This window comes from Malaclemys terrapin, chromosome 11 (assembly GCF_027887155.1).
Source record: "Malaclemys terrapin pileata isolate rMalTer1 chromosome 11, rMalTer1.hap1, whole genome shotgun sequence".
Lineage (NCBI taxonomy): Eukaryota > Metazoa > Chordata > Testudines > Emydidae > Malaclemys > Malaclemys terrapin.
Window position 1 is genome coordinate 53,169,542 of NC_071515.1, and position 22,056 is coordinate 53,191,597.

Consider the following 22,056-nt stretch of genomic DNA (forward strand, 5'->3'; position numbering starts at 1 on the left):
AGACAGTATCTGTTTTGCCACCCGAAGACCACAGCTGCTTTTTGAGTTAACTAGTTTGTCTTTTCTCTATGTATTCTCATATATTGTGCATCAGTTGATATTTGCATGACATCTTTCTCACAGAGACAAGGTGGGTGAGGTAATATCTTCTATTGGACCATCTCCTGTTGGTGAGAGAGACAAGCTTTCAAGCTTACACAGAGGAAGTTGGTCCAATAAAAGATATTACCTCCCCCACCTTGTCTCTCTAATATCCTGGGACTGACAGGGCTACAACAATCCTGCATACATCTTTCTCACCTACAGTCTGATCCAGTGTCCATTGAAATCAATGGAAAGAGTCTGATTGATTTCAGTGGATGTTGGATCATGCACTTATTCTTGACTATGTTTCTTTTTTTTTTTTTAAATGATTTTTACACTTATTTTTTCCATCTACTTTGCAAATATAAGGCAACTGTGAGCTTGTTCGATTGGTTAAATGCCCTTTTGGTCTAAGATTTATTCTTATTTTCCAAAAGGTGTTTCAATGTTCTGATTGTTTTAAGGAGTTGGTAAATCATTGCAGGCCCTACAAATTGGCACCATTCATTAAAAATGCATGTTTAAAATTATATGGATGTATATTGTCCAGGCATGCAATGATGTGAGTACACACTATGCTTGCCTAAATCTCATCACTCTGAATGTGACTGTAATCTAAAGCTGTACTGTTCATTGGCTTCACGAGTATCTTTTGTGCTTCATTGCTCTTTTCATGGACAGAAAAAATACAAGTCTAGCGCCAAGTTGTTCCTGCAACATGGATGTAATGAAATTCTGAGACCAGATATGCTGACAGCGCTTTACAACACAAACTTGTGGAGCCAGGTAATGTGAATGGCTGCTGTTGCAGGAAGGCATTATACACACAGTTTAGCTGCTTGAATTTTTAAACATTTTAATATTTATGAATTCTCTGAATTTCTACTGATCTTGAGCTCTAATGTTTCCCCATGCATTTGCTATTCTTTACTTGGTAATGTAGCATCTGAAATTACACCTATTATTCCCTGGGGCTGATCCAGCTCCCATAGGAGCCTGAACTGGCTTTCCATTCATCTACTGGGCCATATTATAACCCTCAGTAAAAAATGTTAATAGTGAATATTTCCTAACATAGTTCATGATATCCTGCAAATTCTTACATATGTGAGTAACTTTACTCATGTTCATAAGTGTTTGCAGGATGAAGCTGTGAAAATGGCATTGTATCCCATCCATCACCCAGGAACCTGTTGTGCCATCCTTTCTCATACTGATTGTTACCGTGCCCTGTGCACAGTCCCCTTGACAGAATTGGCTCATGAATGTAATTTAAACCTAAGGAAACATTTATTTTATGCATTTATCTGCAGCTCTGCACTGAAAATGGTATGGAGTCCCACCATCCCAGGTGGAGCATTGGGAGTAGGGTGACCACATGTCCCGATTTTATAGGGACAGTCCCGATTTTGGGGTCTTTTTCTTATATAGGCTCCTATTACCCCCCACCCTCATCACAATTTTTCACCCTTGCTATCTGGTCACCCTAATTGGGAGTCATAGTGTCTCCAGAAGACCCATACTTTTCAGAGCTCTACAGTAGTGCAAGGAGGAGTGCAGTGTACTCTTGCCACTGAGTGTGTGTGTGTGGGGGAGGAGAACGCGAGGGAGTTGTGGCTCCACCTACTCCATGCCCCAGCTTTTCTTTTCATCCAGTTTAGTTTCCAGGCAGTCCTTCTGCAGACATGCAATAGGGAGAAGCTCTTTATTCCTTTATGTTCACATTGGGCAGAGGGGAGCACAATTTAGCTATTCCATTATTACAGAACAAAGAAAAAACAAACCCTTTTAAAATTTCTGATTATGAAGAAAGGTAAATTCATCAACACGTAAATGATTCTAATATTTAGTGTTTAGATTTAGTTTTCCAGACTCCTCAAATCTGGACTCCTACATAGTTTCTGGATGTACCAGTCGGATGTTAATGCAACTCATTCCAGAGCTGTTACATATTTATATCTGTACTTGAGTCAGCTGCATTTGTTAGTGTTTAAATTTTGTAAAATTCCACTCTGTGTCCTCATTCCGTACATACTTGTTACCCATGTCATTGGCAAAAAAGGAAACAAAGCAACAACAACACAAAAACCCACTCACAACACCCTTTTCTAATAGGCCAGCTAATACTGTTCCTTTTCAGCTACACATGGAAAATGTAATATTGCAAAGTAATTACATGGGAGCTAATAGATTGAGACTATATCAACATTAATAAAATCCCACTGCACAGCACTAAGATGGCAAAGGAATTTTTAGACAATTTCTGTTGAATTCAGCAATGGAATTCTATTTATTTTCTTGTTTAAAATGTTGCCAAGTAAACTCAGGCATATTTGAAGTATGGAAAATAAGCACTCAGCCTGCCCTGCATGTTCACATGAGACGAGTCTGTTCTGAGTGTTGTTTGTACACTCTTTTCTTTATTTTGTGTCCCTTGCTGCTCTGGTCTCTAATGCATGCGTGATTTTCTCATTTGTAACCAAAATATTCTCAGTTTGGATGATTCAGGGAATAAAGTGAGTTAGTTTTTTTAAAAACTCTGGATTTCCTCCACCTGTCCGTAGCCCATCTGTAGTAAATTTTCATTCTTAGTGCCCAGTCCTGCTCTCATTGTATTTCATGAGAACAGAATTAGGCCCAGAGCTGGACAAAATGCCCCTTAAAGAAACTATACACACATATTTCAAGCATTGTTATGGCATCGGTGCCCCAATATTGTTTGGCACACAATGAAATATTTAGAGGGTTTGCTTGGTCCAGTCTGCCATGTTTATATTTTCCTAGACCTTAATTAAAGTCTTTCAGCCTGGTACTGATTTTAAAAGGGAATCTTGTCCAGTGTGATTAAAAACAAAAGCAGCACTTTCACTGACCTTACAGAACTGCTTAGAATCCTTTTTAATCTCAGAGTTCTATTTTACACCTTCAGGCCGATGTACTTGCAGTGCCAGACTGTGGAGCTCTTATTCACGTTGGAATCAGCATGAGACCACATGCGGGAGTAATTCACACAAGCAGGCCCAGATGCTCCAATATGAATAAGGGCTTCATGCAGTCTGGCTCATAGGGCCACATTCTGTCTATGCATGCATGCCCAGCTTCCACTGACTTCAGTGGGAGATGGGCCCATACATTGCAGTATGCAAACTTAACATGATTGTGTCTCTTCTTGAAGATGTTCTCTTGTTTCATATAGTTAACGTCCTCTTCTTCCCCCCCATTAGTTCAAATACAAGAGGCAGTATGAAATGCAGAAGGACAAGTTTACTTCAATTGTGGATACCCCAGAACATCTGAGGACTGCAAAAGTCAACAAGCAAATCAGTGAGGTAAGTATAATTACCATAATATCATAATGCTAAATATATCTTATGTACATCTTCCTGCTCTGAATTGTGACCTTTGAAGTATCCTAATTAAAAAATTGAGTCCTCCTCAGCCACAATATAATATTTTTCAACTTGACTTTTTAAAAAACACTTAAATTGTGCCTGGTTAGCCAGAATAATATGATTTAACAATTTTTACCCTCAGATTATTTACAAGATGGAATTTGAGAAGGCCAAGTCTAAAGGGTACACGACAATCCATGACACCCCTCTCTTACTACTTATGCGCAAGGTCAAAGACCGAATAAGTGCTGTAAGTAAACTATGCCTGGTATATGATATCAGTCTGATGCACAATTAACCTTTATTTTACTGCACAATACCATTTATTTCTATCTTGTAGGTAATGCTGCCATAACAACTAGCCTCTTATTAGAATATATCAATATTATTTTAATTCAAATTTCCTCCTGCCACATCTGACACATTCACAGGCAATATAACAATGTTTTGAAAAGCAATAATCATTCATGTAGCTTTTCAGCGAAGTTCATGGGATAATGATGGGTGGAATAGAACAGTTCTTACCTGTAATGAAAGCTGCAGGTTGAGCTATTATCTTTTTAGGGCACAGGTCTGGGCATCTGGTTTCTTGGTTTCTCTCTCTGGGTTGGCCAGTAGCTTTTGTGTTGCCTTGGATTAATCACTGTCACGCCATTTTCTCATCTGTACTGTGGGGATAATAAATACCCCAGAACAGTGTTCTGAGGCTAAATTAATTAATGTATGTAAAAGACTTTTGAAATTCTCAGCTGAATGGTGCTATAGAAAAGAAAGGATGAAAGTATAGGAGAGCAAGGCCGGTCCAATGGTTATAGCACTCCTCTAGGAATTGAGAGGTCCAGGTACAAGTCCCTGCTTTGCTACAGACTTCCTGTGTGACCTTGGGCAAGTCACTCAGTTGTTTTGTGCTTCAGATCCTTATCTGTAAAATCAGGATAATAGGATTTCCCATCCTCATAAATACATTAAAAGATTGTGAGGTACATGGATACAACAATAATGAGGGCCATATAGATGAGAAGTAGAAAGTATTAATATTATCTAGTTGCCCATACACAATTCTGAAGGACAAAAATTTTCAAAGGTGGCAGTGATTTGGAGTATCTAAATTTTTGAAAGCTCAACTTGAGCCCCCTTAAAGAAGCCTGATTTTCAGAAAGTGCCGAGCACCCACTCTCTGAGAATCAGGCCCCTTTAAAGTATCTTGTATTGGGCATCCAACAATGAAGGCACCCAGAATAATTAGTCACTTGAAAATCTTGGCCAAAAGTTTCAACACAAGTTAGTGTGGACTGTGTATTTCATGTTGAATTAAATTGATACATCTTTATGTTTCCATGCAAATGGAACTCCAGCTGAAGACAGTGTATCTTTTGTATGTGGAATGGCTGAAAACAAGATCTATGGATGCGTCTTCCTTTTCTGTTATAATTTTTAATTAAACAATTAGGGGAATTGCCTAAAATAGAATTCCACATACTGTTGTTGTTTTACTTTCATTGAGTTGTAGCACATAAATAAATACTCAGAATATGTTTCTTTCACTAGCTGAAATACAAAGAAGTTTATGAGAAGAATAAGTCTCATTGCAACATTGTACCAGATGCTCTTCATATTAAAGTTGCCAAAGCTGCCTACAAAGTAAACAGCAATGTGAGTTCAGTGCTATTAATGCTTTTCACTTTTATTGTCAATGGCTTGTATTTCAAAGGACTCTGTGGGAATTAGGCACTCACCTTCCATTGAAATTCATTGGGACTGTGGGTCCCTTTATGTTCTTTTTTGAAAATCACAGCCAGTATATAGAAAATTTTATTCGGAACATCTCCATTAAGTGTGGATTTTGCTGAACCCCCCAATATGGTCTTTGTGTTCTTTTGCTTAACAGATCATTTTGATGATCTTTGAAGAATGTGGTGTTTTATCACAGGCTGAAATGAAATGTTGAATTTACAAAGCATTATCCATGCACACAAAATTTCCAACATGTAGCACAAACACCAATTATTCCTCAGGCACCTCCTAATTCCTCAGGCATGGAGGTGTAGGTGCTCCTAGTATTTTCCATGCTAATTTATTTAATCTTGTAGCTAGCATAAGTTCTACATAGGAAGGCTGAAGGGCTTCACACCATTGGGTGGGTCCAGGATGCACTGAGAAGGCTAGTGAGATAACACATCCACTTTCTTCAAGGCCATGCCCACTTTTCAATCCTGCATATGCTCCTTCAACCTGGCAGGGAAAAAATCAGCACAAATAGACTTCCTCTGCATTGTCCATGACTCAGAAGAGAAGCACATCCCAAAAGTGCTGCTTTCATGGATGTGTACTTTTCCAAGTATGACTTCCTTCCTTTCCCCCAATTCTCATGCAGTTGTTCAGGCAAGGGGAGAAATAGGCTCTGTATATATTGAGTTTAGGAATGATATGATTTTCATTAATGTTTCTTTTTAAACAGCTGGATTACAAGAAGAAATATGAAGCAACCAAGGCTCATTGGCAATGGACGGTTGATAGACCTGACTTTCTCCAAGCAGCCAAGGCATCCCTGCAACAGAGTGATGTGAGGAAACTAGAAAATATTGTATTAGCTTATGCTCCCTCCCTCCCACACCCCATCACTCTTTCACAGCAAAGGTTTGGGGTACTTTTTGTCAGCTTTTCTTTTCTTGTCTGACAGTATGACTACAAGCTAGACCGAGAGTTCCTTAGGGGATGCAAACTATCTGTCACAGATGACAAAAATACAGTTTTGGCTTTGAAGAATGCCATCCTGTCAAGCGATGTAAGTATTTGAACTTCTACTTTGTTTATTCCTTTGCTAACAGTTTACATGCTATTTAAGGAACCTAAAACCTACGTTGTGTGTCCAGTTGTTTTTGTAAATATAATACCATCAAAATGGAAACTCTGGAGTTTGTGAATGTCATTCTGTAGAAATTTGTTGTAGATAATTTCATCTGGGCATAGTTTCCGAACCTTGGTTCCTAAATAGGAGCAGGGGTTGCTCAATATCTCTGAAAAATATGCCACTTCTATTTAGGCATTTAAATAAGGACTTAGGGAATCTAACTTTAGAAATCTAGGTTTGAAAATTTTGCTCAGAATTTCATATTTCATTATTTAGGCTTGTTTGTTCATTTTATTATCAAATTGACAAAATCTGGGATGGTTTTGGTCTTGCAAACCTCATTGGTTTGGTCTGGTTGATTTGCAAACATAAACTAGAGGCAGTTCAGATATGTGGCCCTTTTTATCCAAATACCCAACTTTTATGGTAAATAAATTATTCTGGTTTTGACAAAGGTTTAAACTCCATACATTGAAATGCATGTATTATGCGTACATACTTAAAACCAAAGCTGCTGCTTTCATTTGGGCATAGTACCATGCCTGTAGAATAAATGTTGGCAATACAGTAACCAGATCTGAGTTTAAGCTCTAGTGAGATGTGTAGGAATATATAGGTTGGACAAACAGTTGACAAAAAGTTGACAAACAAATCAAACTATGGGCCTAATCCTGAAAACCCTTACTCACATCAATGGGTTTGCAAGGCTCTTCCATATACAGTAAGATGAGTATATTTGAAGCCTATTTTTAAAGTCAGCATAAGACAAATAAATTGCGTAAAATAACATCTTTTCTATCCTCCAGGTAAAATACAAAGAGAAGCATAACAAGGCTAGGGGAACATGCCTTGCTGTCCCAGACACACCTCAGATCCTTCTCTCTAAGTGTGTCAGCTCTCTTGTATCTGAGGTACCACATGCAATATTGTTTGTCTTCATAAATAGTTCCTTCTTATACCATATATTTCTTTCAACTATTTTTTTCTCTATGCATTCAGAACAAATACAAAGAGCAAAGTAAGAGGCAGCTTCCGCATGGTTCTTATACAACCCTGCCTGAGACACAGGACACTGTTCGTGTCAAAGAGGTGACCAAGAATGTCAGTGAGGTGCGTGACAAGTATAGTGCAACATTTATTGCTCATGTAGAATTTTGCTATTGCTACATTCACAGTATTTATTTGATCATATGAAGCATTTTTTTTACATTCCTCCATATGCATTTTCTAATTTCTGTCTAGTGAGACATTTGAAATCAATAGAACTGCTCACGACCTTAAAGTTAAGCATATGCTTAAATGCTTTGCTGCATCAGGGCCCAAAACATCACATCTCATAGTTATTAACTGTGAGGGATCCCCTCAGACATGCTTTAGGTAACCTTTGACGCTGAAAGCTGCTTCCAAAGTATTATGCATTAGCAGGCACTCTGGATCCTCGCTTTTTCTAAGTGGTAAAGATTTTGTTGGTGGCAATAAACAATGTCCCTTTGGTTGGGTTAATATCTTTTAAAATATTTCAAGAGACATCTTCCTGCTATCAGTCTTATTTCCATTTCCAGCTCTAACACATTGTCTTCAGGCTGGATTGGAGAACTGCTGTTGAGACTGTAAACTGTAATGGGCAGGTTATGGCCTGTTACAGGTGCATATTCACCGGCATCTGTTAACCTCCTACCATTCCCATGAAAGGATGGAGTGTTGGAAGACGCTACCACAGAAGCCTTTGATTAGACAGGAAGGACTGGAACCATTTCAGGGCATTTCCAGTCAGCCCTTCAGTTTCCTAGAGGTGGGATAGGGATATTTGGTGATTGGAGGTATCAAATGCTGCAGAGGGGTTCAGCGGGATGTGTATGGATATTTCTAAACACTGCAGGGAACCAGGTTTCCTTGTTTCTGCTGATGCATGTTTAGAAGAAGTAAGTGATATCTCTGGCTAGCTCAGTTGGCTTCTGTGAGGCGTTATTGTGAGTGTCATAAGAACACAGCTCCTTGTGGGACTAATGAGTGACATATAATACAAAACCTTTTTGCTCCACACAGACAAACTATAAAAAGAAGTTTGTGAAAGAGAAAGGCAAGTCCAACTATTCCATCATGCTGGAGCCTCCTGAGGTGAAACATGCCATGGAAGTTGCTAAGAAACAGAGTATTGTAAGTTTGTCCTGCATTTACATCAAGCAAACAGCCCATATGACCATTTTCAATTAGAGTAATTCTCAAATCAGAAAAATCAAATTGGTCTCCATTTTGCAAGGGAAATATGCATGAAATTATGTGTAGGCAGAGAATTTCACCTAGAGAAATAAAGGCTATCTCTGGACAATGTGATTGGGAATTAAAATAGTTTGCTCGCAAATAAGTGACTCCACAATAATGTTTTCTTTCATTTTTTTCATATACAGTTAAAATTGCCTGATATTTATTACTTCATTTGAAAATGACTTACAAAAGCTGCTCCCAAAGATCTGTTCTCAGTGAAATCAGTGGCAAAACTCCAACTGACTTTCACAGCAATACTGGGTTCTCAGTGGCTAGATGACACTAAACTGGGAGGAGTGGTAGATACACTGGAGAGTAGGAATAGGATACAGAGGGACCTAGACAAATTAGAGGATTGGACCAAAGAAATCTGATGAGGTTCAACAAGGACAAGTGCAGAGTCCTGCACTTAGGACAGAAGAATCCCATGCACTGCTACAGACTAGGGACCAAGTGGCTAGGCAGCAGTTCTGCAGAAAAGGACCTAGGGTTACAGTGGACGAGAAGCTGGATATGAGTCAACGGTGTGCCCTTGTTGCCAAGAAGGCTAATGGCATTTTGGGCTGTATAAGTAGGGGCATTGTCAGTAGATCAAGGGACGTGATCATTTTCCTCTATTCAACATTGGTGAGGCCTCATCTGGAGTACTGTGTCCAGTTTTGGACTCCACACTACAAGAAGGATGTGGAAAAATTGGAAAGAGTCCAGTGGAGGGCAACAAAAATGATTAGGGGGCTGGAGCACATGACTTAGGAGGAGAGGCCGAGGGAACTGGGATTGTTTAGTCTGCAGAAGAGAAGAATGAGGGGGGATTTGATAGCTGCTTTCAACTATGTGAAAAAAAAACCCAAAGAGGATGGATCTAGACTGTTCTCAGTGGTACCAGATGACAGAACAAGGAGTAATGGTCTCAAGTTGCAGTGGGGGAGGTTTAGCTTGGATATTAGGAAAAACTTTTTCAATAGGAGCGTGGTGAAGCACTGGAATGGGTTACCTAGGGAGGTAGTGGAAGCTTCTTCCTTAGAGGTTTTTAAAGTCAGGCTTGACAAAGCCCTGGCCTGGATGATTTAGTTGGGAATTGGTCCTGCTTTGAGCAGGGGGTTGGACTAGATGACCTCCTGAGGTCCCTTCCAACCCTGATATTCTATGTTTCTATGATTCTATCAGTAAACACTAGAGTAATCCACTTTCCTCTGTGTTTGTTTTCATTGATTAGGTTCAATACAAAAAAGATGCTAAGTCACAGCTCCATTACACATCTATAGCAGATCGACCAGATATTAAGAAAGCAACCCAAGCTGCCAAGTTAATCAGTGATGTGAGTATTTTGTAAATCTCCTGTGTACCTCCATAGCAGTATTTTTCCTATAGCAAACTGTATCAATATAAATTATTAGAACAACATGTGGAGGTGTTTGCATTTTATCATTAAAAGCTAAACATTTTTCTGTACTGATTGATTTGTCTTCAATAGATTCAATACAAAGCCAAGGCTCGAGGAGAGGCTTGCCTTGGTGTAAGCATGCTGGGACGTCCAGATATGGAACTTGCTAAGGAGGTGTCCAAGCTTACTAGTCAGGTAATAATAAATGTTTGCAAATTTTGGAGCAGTGTGAATAATGGCATGAGTTCAGATACTTCTGGGACAGAAGTCAGTAGACTTTTTCAACCACTTCAGAATTGAAGATGGAAATAATTCTAGATAATTTTAAGGGGAGTATGGTAACTTAATTTGAAAAAAGTAACTCATTGGGCAGAGTTTGTGTGCTTTATTAAAGAAGCAGCAAATGTTTGTCTAAGGGGTATTCTGTGTATAATGGGACTGATATAGCTTTCAGTGATGTAAGTGGGTCTTAAGTCACTCTTCCCTTGCATTGTAGTCATTCACATCTGTGCAAAGTGAGCATACAAGAGTTTTGCAAGATGGTGGAGAATCATGCCCAATGGCTAAAGCTCAGCTGACTTCAATGGGAGCAGAACTGAGCCCTTGAGAGATGGTTTTTGGGAGCGGGGAGGTTGGGCCTTGCTTCTTTTGTGGTTTCTTTGTCTGTCCTCTTTTCTGCATTCTTCACTTTTCTTGACACAAATTTCTTATGTCTCCATCATATTAAGAATATGTCACTTGTAGTCCCTCTGAAATGTTCAGCATAAAGAACTTTACACAAGAGGAAGTGTATCTTCAGGGAAACCTACCATGTAGAAATAAATGACAAACATCTGAGTTGCTCTGTTGGTATTAGAATTTGGAAAATAATCCCTGAATGCTGAAGACAAGTCTAAAATTGGGCACCCAAAATTAGAGGTCATTTTTGAAAACTCGCTCTTTGTGCTTCACTTCATCCCATCTGTAAAATGGGGATGATAATACTGTTTACCCACCTTTGTGAAGTACTTTGTAATGATCAGGTTGTAATCACTATTTATACAAGTGCAAGCTATTATTTTACATTAGAGATTTCTAATATCCTTTCCATTTGACTATTCAAGATAAGGAATTATTTTAATGTATGTCTTTCAAATAATTCATTACCTTTTATTTTTAAGTGAATACATCATGTTAGTATAAACTTCCTTTATCTGTAAAATAATCTGGAACATCAGTTAGTGTGGATCTTACTCTTGCTGTTTCCTGTGGGAATTTTTCAACCAGGACCTCACCACCACTTGGTTCTCTCACACAACTTTATGCTTGATCCCTGTGATGGTCTGCTGTTCTGATCTTGCTATCTTGCTACGCATTATAGGTGGAATACCTCAAAGGACACATGAGAGGGCATGGAGCAGCATCTTATGATACACCAATGATGAGACACTTTAAGAAAGCTAATGTCCTAAGTAGTCATGTAAGATGGATTTAAGTGACACAAAAGGGAATGTCACTTTTCTGTACCTTCTTCTATGTTGTATATGACCTGTGTCATTCCTAGCACAAGACAATCAGCCTGAATTGTACCAATAATGCACCAGTTGCACTATTTTTTCTGCAGTCTTTGTGTCAAAAGTGTGGAATGCACCAAAAATTTGTGAAGCTGACCATTTGGCCAACACCTCTTTTTTTCCAGTGCAAAGACTGTGCATGGGAACTCTGTGAGTGGGGAATTTGACTAAACCAATTTACAGTGGGTAGAACTTGAAGCCAAATTCTACCCTTGCCCTTGGTGCAGCTTCCAGTGATTTTAATGGATGTCTCCAAAACACACAGCCAAGGCTGGAATTCTGCTCTTAGGATTTAAATTGAAAAAAATGCAGCTATATAAGCTGAATTTGGTGGGGTCTTGCTCTCTTAAAGACAACATAGGAAATGGGAAAATATGTGCCGTTAGATGACAGTGCTTAAACTGAAAGATACAAAATCACACTGAGATGGAGTTAAGGATCTGATACTGAACTGCAAAAGCAAAGAAGTCTTAATCCCTCGTGCATTTAGATTTTGCAGCATGTATTTGTGTTACTTTAGGTCGCTCAGCAGTTTGTACACACTCTTCTACCTAGGCATAATGGCCAATGAAAACAATGTGGAGTCCATTGCCTTAATGGGGATTTGTAAAAAGACATTCCTTTACTGTTTTTACAGTAATCAGAAAAACAATCGGAAACCCTGATACCTGCTCCCATGTGCTCTGACTCAGTCAATGAGATCCTCTGCTATGCTACAGATCATTCATTGAGGTCAGATTGTTTCCTTCTGCACTGATCTGGTCAGAAGAGGGTTTATGTGAATCCCTGTAATGTGCTCTTGTTATTTCATTGGAAATCAAGAGAGATAATTCAGTTGCTGGCCCCAGGATCTATACCGCAGACCTGTTGTTGGCCACACCTGAGGATCAGGGTCATAGGAAGTCAATGGAATTGTGCCAATTTACATCAGCCAAAATATTGTCAGGAATGCGATGATGCTGTATGTCATTTTCAACACACAGTGGATGTGATGATGATTTATGTCATTTTCAACATGACAGGATGAGGTTCACTCATTCACTTAGCTTCATAGTGTCAGAGTGGTACAATGCAGCCAGTATGTTTCTGTAAATTTGGCCCCAAACCTCTGGCAAAATAAATTCTGATTACAATTATTTCAGGGCACATATTTTCTAATACTCCTTCCCACCTCAGAAATCATGGGTATTATGGCTGTGTCACAGGGTGTGAACTGGCAGTGCACAGATTCCACAGCCTATTTTGCTCAAATATTTCCAAAGGGGAAAAAAGGGGTTTTGCTGTTTTTCCATGTCTACATGTGATTACTGCATGCAACTGCAGCATGTCTAAACATCACCTACTATATTTGTCAAGTAATAAGAATCTTTCCTTGGAGCTGGGTGCCTATTAAGCGCACACTTGCTCCATAAAAGCAGACTTTACAAGGAAAAGAAGAAAAGCAACATAACTCATCAGTAATGAACAGCGCTCCTTTTTATGTGTTTTAGCTTCAATTCTGTTTTTAAGTATGACCAGACCTTCCCTTGGTCTTTGAGTAACTTTTTTTTAGCTGGCTTGATTTTCATCTTGAAAGAAACAGAGTTCGTTGAGTCTTGAAATTGATGTGGCATGTCTCCATTGTTGTCTTCTTTGTCATGTTTACTTTTCTGGGCATTTCCTATTAGAGAAGCAGCATCTCACCCATCTTGTTATCCTACTTTTACCAAGACATGTACCCATTACGTTCTCTAACCATTCACCCTTTTTTGTTTTCTCTGTGTGTCTGTTGTAATTATTTTTAATTTGGAGCTATGTTTAGTTTCCCCCTTCTGTGATCATTTCTTTTCTTATGAGTTCAGCAAATGTAAACTACTCTACTTTGACATGTGGGCCTGATTCTGATTATTACACCAGTGTGTCTCCATGGACTTTAGTGCATTTACACCATTGTGATATCAGAATCAGACACTAAGCGTTGCTCTTGAATGGCAAAAAATATTGATGTTCTTTGTTTTCTTACAGCAAGTATAGAGCTGGTGTAGAGCATGAGACTGTATGGATAAAATATGCTAAAGAATGTAAAAGCCAAGAATAAGTGGAATGTGATTTATCTATGCATTGAAGCATCTTTTGCTTTTACTAATATGGAACTGTATGCTACTATTTCTGTAAACGTGTTTAAAGCATAGGTATAATTCCCAGCATGATCCAGTCCTTTCATCAGCTGTGTCCGTCAGCTCTTCTGTAGATGACTTGTTTCATTTGGTTATTTGTATAAATAGCACTTGTGGATATATTTTTACTGGATAATTATTGATGGCTCGTGCTGGAAAGGGCCTCCTGTCCCTTCCTCACCTGCCACAGTCTCTTACCCTCGCGCAGGATGTGTCTGTGGGTGAGGGAAAGGAGGTGTCATTGCCTCACCCCCTTTCCATACCCACCTGTGGCTCAGCAAGGGGCAGCACATAGAATATCTCTGCTGGCTGCAGCTGAGTTAGAATGGCCACACACCCACCGACTCTCACCCACCCACATCTACAATGTGGGCTCTGATTGTAAAAGCCAGAATTGAACCCTAAACTCTTGAGAGCCAACTAGTTGGAGTTTCGACTTCAGTGGGATCAGTATGTGGTCCTAACTGCAAGATCTCATGTACACTTTAAGATCTCTGCTGAAAGTACCTCAGCAACCCCCAATGGCAAAATGACTTTCCTGTTCAAAACGTGTCCCTAATTGGAGTGCAAGGGTCCCTGTCCTGTGTATTTGTAGACATTGGGAACAGTGGTCATCCCCTGTAGGTCCACAGGAAATAGTCACCTGCATGTAAACCTAGAGCCAGTGAGAGAGAGCAGATCACCATGTGTGAAATCTTCGTCCCATTAAAGTCAGTGGCAAAATTCCCATTGATTTCAACAGGGCCAGGATTTCATCTTATGTCTGTTGAACTTTCATGGACTTGCATTGATGTTCATGGTTATGGTTTAACCTGAGCCTCCACCTTAATTCAGAGTGGGTCTAGGGATCTTGCTTAGCCTGTTGTGCACCCCAGTTCCTAATGATTAGTTTAAATTTACCCTTTCTGAAGATATGACCACTCTCCCTTTTGGTACGTATCGCCTCTTTTTGATTAAGATAAATTGTAGTATCTTCATTATGCACCTGAAAATATTTCTGCTGCTTCGTTTATGCTACTACCTCTTGAGTAGTTAGGTAGTTTTCAAATCTCCCTCTTCTCTAAGATACCCATATTAAGCTTCTCTAACCACTCTTTGTACAATTGCCAGTTGGTCCCTTTGGGTTGGATTCTGCAGTCATACATGCCTGCACAACTCCCACTGATATGAACATTGGCCTATCTTATTTAGCTATTTTTTGTCAACTTTCAAAAAAAAATCTTTTTCAATTTACCAGCCTTATCTGCATGTGAGGAGCTAAAACCTGTGCATTGAATGAAAGCTATGAATGGTGTCTTGTAAAAACAGAATGTGCATTTTCTTTCCCATATCAGGTGATCTCTAAAAGATCTTTTATTCCAATGGATGTCTTAAAATTATTGCATTTTTTGATCCTCTGTTTGCCATCAGACTCTTTGTGAATGTGAGCTTCTTCAGTCTCTGGCCCAAGACAGGCTAATGTTCAGGAATAATGGAAATGCTTTGTTGTTTTCCATTAGTTGAAGTATAAAGCGAAGTTTGACAAGGAGAAGGGTAAGAGACCGAAGTATGACTTGAAGGAGGCCAAGATCTACAAGACCTTGAAAGATGCTCACAACATTGCTAGTGAGGTATGCCTACTCATTACAATCTTTTGCATTTTCCAGGCGGGGGGTGTTAAAATTTTGGCTTTGACTAGCAGAGTCCTACTTTGTGTTACTAAGGCCTTGGCTACACTTACCAGCTAGTTCGACGGCTGGAAATCGAAGTTCTGGGTTCGACTTATCGCGTCTAGTCTGGACGCGATAAGTCGAACCCGGAAGTGCTTGCCGTCGACTGCGGTACTCCAGCTCGGCGAGAGGAGTACTGCGGAGTCGACGGGGGAGCCTGCCTGCCGCGTGTGGACCAAGGTAAGTTCGAACTAAGGTACTTCGACTTCAGCTACGTTATTCACGTAGCTGAAGTTGCGTACCTTAGTTCGAATTAGGGGGGGTAGTGTAGACCAAGCCTAATACATTATATGTTAAAAGCTTTATTTGCCGTCTTCTTTCCTGATGTTGTTTGATATTTCATTCCTGTAGGTTAAATATAAGGCAGATCTAAAGAAACTTCACAAGCCTGTGACAGACATGTCAGAATCGCTGATAATGAACCATGTCCTGGGTACAAGTCAACTCGCCAGTGCTGTAAGCTCATTAACTAACCTGAGATCTATTTGATTTTCTATTCCCATTCTGTATTGACCTCTGCTAACAATTTCTATAACAGCTCCCTCCTTTACTGTTCCGAGGACATCACCTGGTAGTGATCTCTTCCTCTCCTACCTAATGATTTTTACCTAGCCAACTAGCAAAATTAATACATCCAGCCTTTGGACACTGAAATCTATACATGTAGAACTGCTATTATTTTAAAACCTCTAACCATTTTTTAACTGTAGTCATTTTTTACATTTTTGACTGATCATATCTCACTAACAAATACCAGGTTTCTTTTCCATTTTGTCCTCCTTTTTTTGGCAATTCTTTCCTATTTATTATTATTTGTGACTTTCTCTTTTTACTGTTTTTAATGGGATTTTTGTGTTTAATATCATCCTGCTGTAGTATCACATAATGATGACTCTGTCTAATATAGCACTTCAGAATGAAGTCATTATTACATGACATAACCCTATTTCTTTTCTTTTCCTGGTGTAAAATAAAATCTTGATCCATTTTGAGATTATCAGAAAGGACAACTGTCCATCCCAAATCTTTAGAAATAAATCTATTTGGGGGTTGCTTTCCCCCCACCTCCCTCGTGTTGTTAGATTTCTAATTGCTATTTGATGTGCCATTGAAGTGTTTGCATTAGTTGGGCCTAGGAAGTAGACCTGATCAGGTTTTTATTGAGGTGGTACTTGATGCCTTCCCTTCAGTACCAGTACAAGAAGCAATATGAGACGAGTAAGGGTCACTACCATGTGGTGCCAGATAACCTTGAACAGCTTCATCTAAAGGAGGCTACAGAACTACAGAGTCAAGTAAGTTGGTCAAGTGTTTCTCATTCATCCATTTACTTTCAATGTCAAATAGTCACTGCAATTACCCCTAGAGGGCTCTCTCTGATACAGAATGAGCCCAGTGTCAACCTGCTTTATGCAAACTATAAAAGCAGGAACACAGAAGTCAGGTAGAAACATTTGCTCATCTATTCCTATTGAACACTCACTATATGTATGCATGTTTTTGACACAATAGCAAGTCTGTTCCTTCCATGTCTTTAACCTGTGATGGCAGCAAATAGGAGCATTTCAGTGAGAGAGCCAGAGACTGCAGTTCATTTTCTAATGGAAGTCTATTGACTGAACGAAACAGAAACCTATAGGTCCATGAGCTGGTATAGCAGCTGCTTCTCTGGTAATTTGGAGCCTAACTTGGGTCTCCTGTTGTCAGGTGAAATACAAGGAGAAGTATGAAAAGGAAAAAGGAAAAGCCATGCTGGACTTTGAAACTCCAACATATATCACTGCTAAGGAATCTCAGCACATGCAGAGTGAGGTAAGATGCTTCATCAGTGAACTCAGTAGAGTTAGATTTAGGAAACCTCTGTATAGAGCTGTTTCATTGTTACGTTTTCACAGTGAACTGAAAATGGTTGGGGGTAAACTTTGAATTGTGTTGTGCCCTGTAAACTATAGTTACATTGTAATGTAAGTTCCAGTATACCTGCATTACCAATGGAATCATACTTCATTAATTCAAGGGATTTCAGTGTGTAACTATAAAGGATGTACCTTTGACACTCTACTTACATCAACAAACTGTAATAAAGTAGCCCATACTTGACCAATAGCTTTGAATCTATGGGAGAAATACAGTGTGAGATTACCATTTTACTGAAGGTCTTGCAGCAGAATGGATTACATGAGTTATCACAGTCTTGGGAAGATTTTTCAAACTGTAAATGTAAGTGCTCAGGATATCATTCTTATTGGACACCTATATTTTTCAGCAACTCTGTTTAATTGCTGTTTGTCTCTATCACAGTATTTTTCATTGGCCTGTCATTCTATCCTTTCAAGTAGTTATTTCTTATCAGCTTTAAGTTTTGATCTTGTTTTGTCACATTGAGAAACTTATACATGTTGAAACACACTTGTATAAGGTGGTCTGTCATGCTGTTTGGGTGCTTCCATGGATTGTTTGAACTTCTTGCCACATACAGACAATTAGAAACATTTCTGATATAGGGTCAGCTCCAGCTTCCATTGAAGCCAATGAGAGCTGTTTCATAGACATCAGTGGGAGCAGGGTTATGCCCACAGTTACCTTCCTGGAGATGGTGACACTGTGAAATCAATGGAGATAATTAGAAGTTGCTCTTTTGTCCTGGTGCATTTATTTTGAAGCGATATGAAAAAAGTAATAAATATTTGCTTTATTTGCTTTTTTCTCCTTCTTCCTACTCATATTAGAAAGAATATAAGAAGGACTATGAAGAGTCCATTAAAGGCAGAAACCTTGCTGGCCTGGAGATTACACCATCTTTCTTACATGTCAAATATGCAACCAAAATAGCAAGCGAGGTAGCAGCTACTCTGCATTTACTTCCTCTATTGAGCCAAATAATTCCACTAATTAACCTCACCAGTATATTCCCTCACTGCTTACCCATGTATGTTAAGCATATTTTCAGATGTCTTTGTACCATGATGTAATTTGTTACATATGTTAATTCCACTAATTGTTAACTGTATTCACATTTATTGTGTTCCTTTACATCAGCATAATTGTTCGTGTGTGTGTGTGTGCATCCTTAAGAGTTTAGAATGAGTTCTGATCTCTGTCTTTAGAGAGTGTATAACTCCAAACAATATTCTTTGTTACTTAAAACAAAACAAACAAACAAAAACCTTACTCAGTCTCATTTTTTCTTTACATCAGAGTAGCGGAACGATGTCTAGTCTATTTCTGCAGTTTCCCCTTCTTTTTTTCTTCCTATAGAAAGAATACAGGAGGGATCTAGAGGAAGGTGTCAGAGGTAAAGGTATGACACTCTTGGAGGAGACTCCAGACATGTTAAGAGCAAAGAATGCAACTCATATCCTAAATGAGGTAAGTCAAATAGCTAGCTGGAATAAGGCCTGACTGGAACTAGAACCATTCCACATCATTAATGCACAAGGTGACGTTAACACAGAATGACAAATGTTGCTAGACATGGCCTTTGGGGAAGGGAAGAGTGTTCCAGTGAGCTGGAGAATGGGAGCCAGCACTTGTTGGGCACTATTCATGACTCTGCAACTGACTTTCTGTCTGAACTTGTGCAAATCACTTTAGCTACACTGCATATCTGTAATAGAGGTATTTCACAGTAACCACGCTCACAGGAGTAGCTAAGTTAACTCATGTTTCTAAAGGCTTCACCACCATTGGATAAAAGGAGACTTCCAAGTGCAAATTATTATTATTATTATCATTATTATGGTATGTCAATGTAATACTTCAAATTAAATGTACCTGATAACTGGCAAAGGGGATATTTGAATAGGTAATATATTTGTATTGATGCTGCAGCAAATTTGTGCAGTTAAAGTTTATTTTATTACCATAATTTATATTACAACTGATAATGGGCCAAATGTAGCAAAGTTTCTGGTGTAAATTACACTGACTTGCACCAAATAAATCCTTTGAACCCCAGGGAAGATTCACCCTAGTGTTTCTGCTACTGTGCTTCACATAGTTACTATCGGGGGGCAACATTTAATTCCAGAGGTTCTGAAGCCGTTATCAGACATTTTTCAGACAGCACTAGCGTCTAATTGCCCACCTCCCAGCACAAGTGGCTGGTCCCTACTTTCCACAACCTGGTCCCCTAGGGAATTTCTGCCCTGAGACTTTGCTCCAAGGTTTATGATGCCACCGTCAGCACAACCTTGAAATAAACCTGGCTCATGACATTTGTCCATTTACTGCTGTATTGTGTTGTCTGTTCTGAGCATTTACGTAGTTTTTATGGAAAATAAACTGTCATGAGTCAATATATTTAAATTTAATTTTGTGGTTTTGTGTGTATGAGTGTCATATGCCATTTCTAGATGATGGAGCTATTTTGTAATGAGACTCTAGTTAAACTTGCCAGCGCCATCCCATTCCACTTATATATATATTTTTTCAAATTATTATCTTCACCCATAGAAAGAGTACAAGAAAGCACTGGAGCTTGAAATCAAAGGAAGAGGTCTGACAGACCTGGCTTTGGAAACACCAGACTATATGAGGGCAAAGAATGCCACTGACATTGCCAGTCAGGTCAGTGTGAATAGCGCAGACATAAAACCTGATGACTTTTTAAAAAGAAACCTTATGAAGAGTATTTTCTGAGTAGATGAGAGAAGACCGTGGTCATAGATATGATTGAGGGTCCCTAACTGAAATGTTTTCCAACAGATTAAATATAAGCATTTGGCAGAAATGGATAAAGCCAATTACACCTCTGTTATCGATACTCCAGAGATCATTCATGCCCAGCAGGTCAAGAACCTTTCAAGCCAGGTAATGAGATTTAAAGAGTTGTGGTGGTTGTTCATTCTCAGTGAGTCTCTCCCTTACTTGATCATTAACAGATATTAATTCAGAGCAGATTTTGTCTTAAAGCAAATTAAACTAACCAGCTGTAACAAAATTCAGGAGAGAACACTGGACATATGCTACCAAAGAGCTGTCAGACTAGCATCTCTGACCGACATTAACGTCAGTCAACATTTAAAAAAAAAATCCTGCATAAAGATTATTTTATGTGTTTGTATCGTCCACTGAATTGCTCACTACTGTTTAAACTTGCATTAATCAGCAATAAATAATGCTATACTATTTTTTATTATCTTTAACAGAAAACTATTTTTTTTTAAACATTGATTTAACAGAAAAAATATAAGGAAGATGCAGGAAGGACCATGTCACACTTCTTGTCTGTTATAGACACACCCGATATGCTGAGAGTCCGTGAGAACCAAAAGAACTTTAGCACTGTACGTATACATACCAAGCCATTGTTTATTGTCATACAACAGAGAACATCCATTTCCCATCTAATTAACTTGGTCCTGTTTTAAGACCCTTATCCTTATGACTCTACAAATTCACAGTCCATTTTGCTCAATTTCACGGTCATAGGATTTTAAAAATTTTAAATGTCATGATTTCAGCTATTTAAATCTGAAATTTCACAGTATTGTAATTGTAGGGTGCTGACCCAAAAAGGAGTTGTGGGGGAGGGGAGGTTGAAAGGTTATTGTAGGGGGGGTTGCGGTACTGCTACCCTTACTTCTGTGCTGGTGCTGGCGGGGTGCTGCCTTCAGAGTTGGGTGCCTGGCCAACAGCCGCCAGTCTCTGGCCACCCAGCTCTGAAGTCTCTGCAGAAGTAAGGGTGGCAATACTGTGACACCCCCCCCCCAAAATAACCTTGCTGTGTAGTTGCGGCACCGGTGCTGGGAGAGAGCCTAGCACTGTAAAACCACCTCCACAAGGGGAGTAGCTAGCAGCGCTGGCAGCGCGGCTCCCAGTGCTGGTGCACTGTCTACACTTCCACTTTACAGCACTGAAACTTACATCACTCAGGGGGGTGATTTTCACACCCCTAAGCGAGAAAGTTTCAGCGCTATAAAGTGGCAGTGTAGACAAGGCCTCAATTTCTGAATTTACTGACAAAAGCAGTTGTGCATTACTGTAATATTTACTCCGAACATGTTAGTCTACATTACCTTAGTTTAAAATTTGCTTTAAAAATATTTCATTAGTGTGTTGCTGAAGATTATAAAATCATATCTCTGAAAAATCCTTGCATAGATTTTTAGATGCACAATCTGAGTATTCATCTTTAGCCTTAAATGCTTGGATCTTCAGATGTATAGTTTTTTGAATAAATCCTTCAAAAGACCACCCTTATCTAAAATACACATGCAAGCCTGGGCTGTCATTGGGCATAGGGGCACCAGTTTAATAATACTGCATAGGGCCCCATAAATTGTCAGGAAGGCCCTTCCCACAGCCTCCTAAAAAAACACAGTTCCTATACTACAAAATACAAGGAAGGAAGGTGGGGCTGCTTAAATGGAGCAAGAGAGTCCCAGGGTATGTCTACACTGCAGCTGAGAGCAAGCCTCCCAGCCCAGGGAGGCAGACTTATGCTAGCAGGCTTGATCTAGTGTGCTAAAAATAGCAGTATGGATGCTGTTTGGGCAGCAGCTTGGGCTCTTAAGCCCATCCAACACCCTGGGTCTGAACTCGGATGGCTAGCCCAAGTCTCTGCCAGACCCATAATGATCACACTGCTGTTTTTAGCACACTAGCTTGAGTCCTCTTAGCCTGAGTCTCTCTATGTGGGTTGGGGCATTCACTCTGAG

The 22,056-nt window shown here is 39.4% G+C and overlaps 1 protein-coding gene across 19 annotated transcripts in view; it reads left to right on the top strand.

Annotated features, from left to right (window-relative positions):
- The window catches only part of NEB (nebulin), a 202,644-nt gene that overhangs the window by 151,349 nt on the left and 29,239 nt on the right, over positions 1–22,056 (top strand). For 16 of the 19 annotated variants that reach the window (XM_054044614.1, XM_054044625.1, XM_054044624.1 and 13 more), the window contains 21 exons: positions 766–870; positions 3,309–3,413; positions 3,619–3,726; positions 5,025–5,129; positions 5,935–6,039; positions 6,157–6,261; positions 7,134–7,238; positions 7,327–7,437; positions 8,374–8,484; positions 9,809–9,910; positions 10,067–10,171; positions 11,337–11,435; positions 15,185–15,295; positions 15,746–15,850; positions 16,585–16,689; positions 17,102–17,206; positions 18,124–18,234; positions 18,653–18,763; positions 19,850–19,963; positions 20,102–20,206; positions 20,578–20,682. In XM_054044614.1, coding sequence (XP_053900589.1) covers positions 766–870; positions 3,309–3,413; positions 3,619–3,726; positions 5,025–5,129; positions 5,935–6,039; positions 6,157–6,261; positions 7,134–7,238; positions 7,327–7,437; positions 8,374–8,484; positions 9,809–9,910; positions 10,067–10,171; positions 11,337–11,435; positions 15,185–15,295; positions 15,746–15,850; positions 16,585–16,689; positions 17,102–17,206; positions 18,124–18,234; positions 18,653–18,763; positions 19,850–19,963; positions 20,102–20,206; positions 20,578–20,682 — 2,238 coding nt within the window. The remainder of the gene's footprint in view (positions 1–765; positions 871–3,308; positions 3,414–3,618; positions 3,727–5,024; positions 5,130–5,934; positions 6,040–6,156; positions 6,262–7,133; positions 7,239–7,326; positions 7,438–8,373; positions 8,485–9,808; positions 9,911–10,066; positions 10,172–11,336; positions 11,436–15,184; positions 15,296–15,745; positions 15,851–16,584; positions 16,690–17,101; positions 17,207–18,123; positions 18,235–18,652; positions 18,764–19,849; positions 19,964–20,101; positions 20,207–20,577; positions 20,683–22,056) is intronic. The other 3 variants (XM_054044621.1, XM_054044620.1, XM_054044626.1) reach the window with 3 other exon arrangements.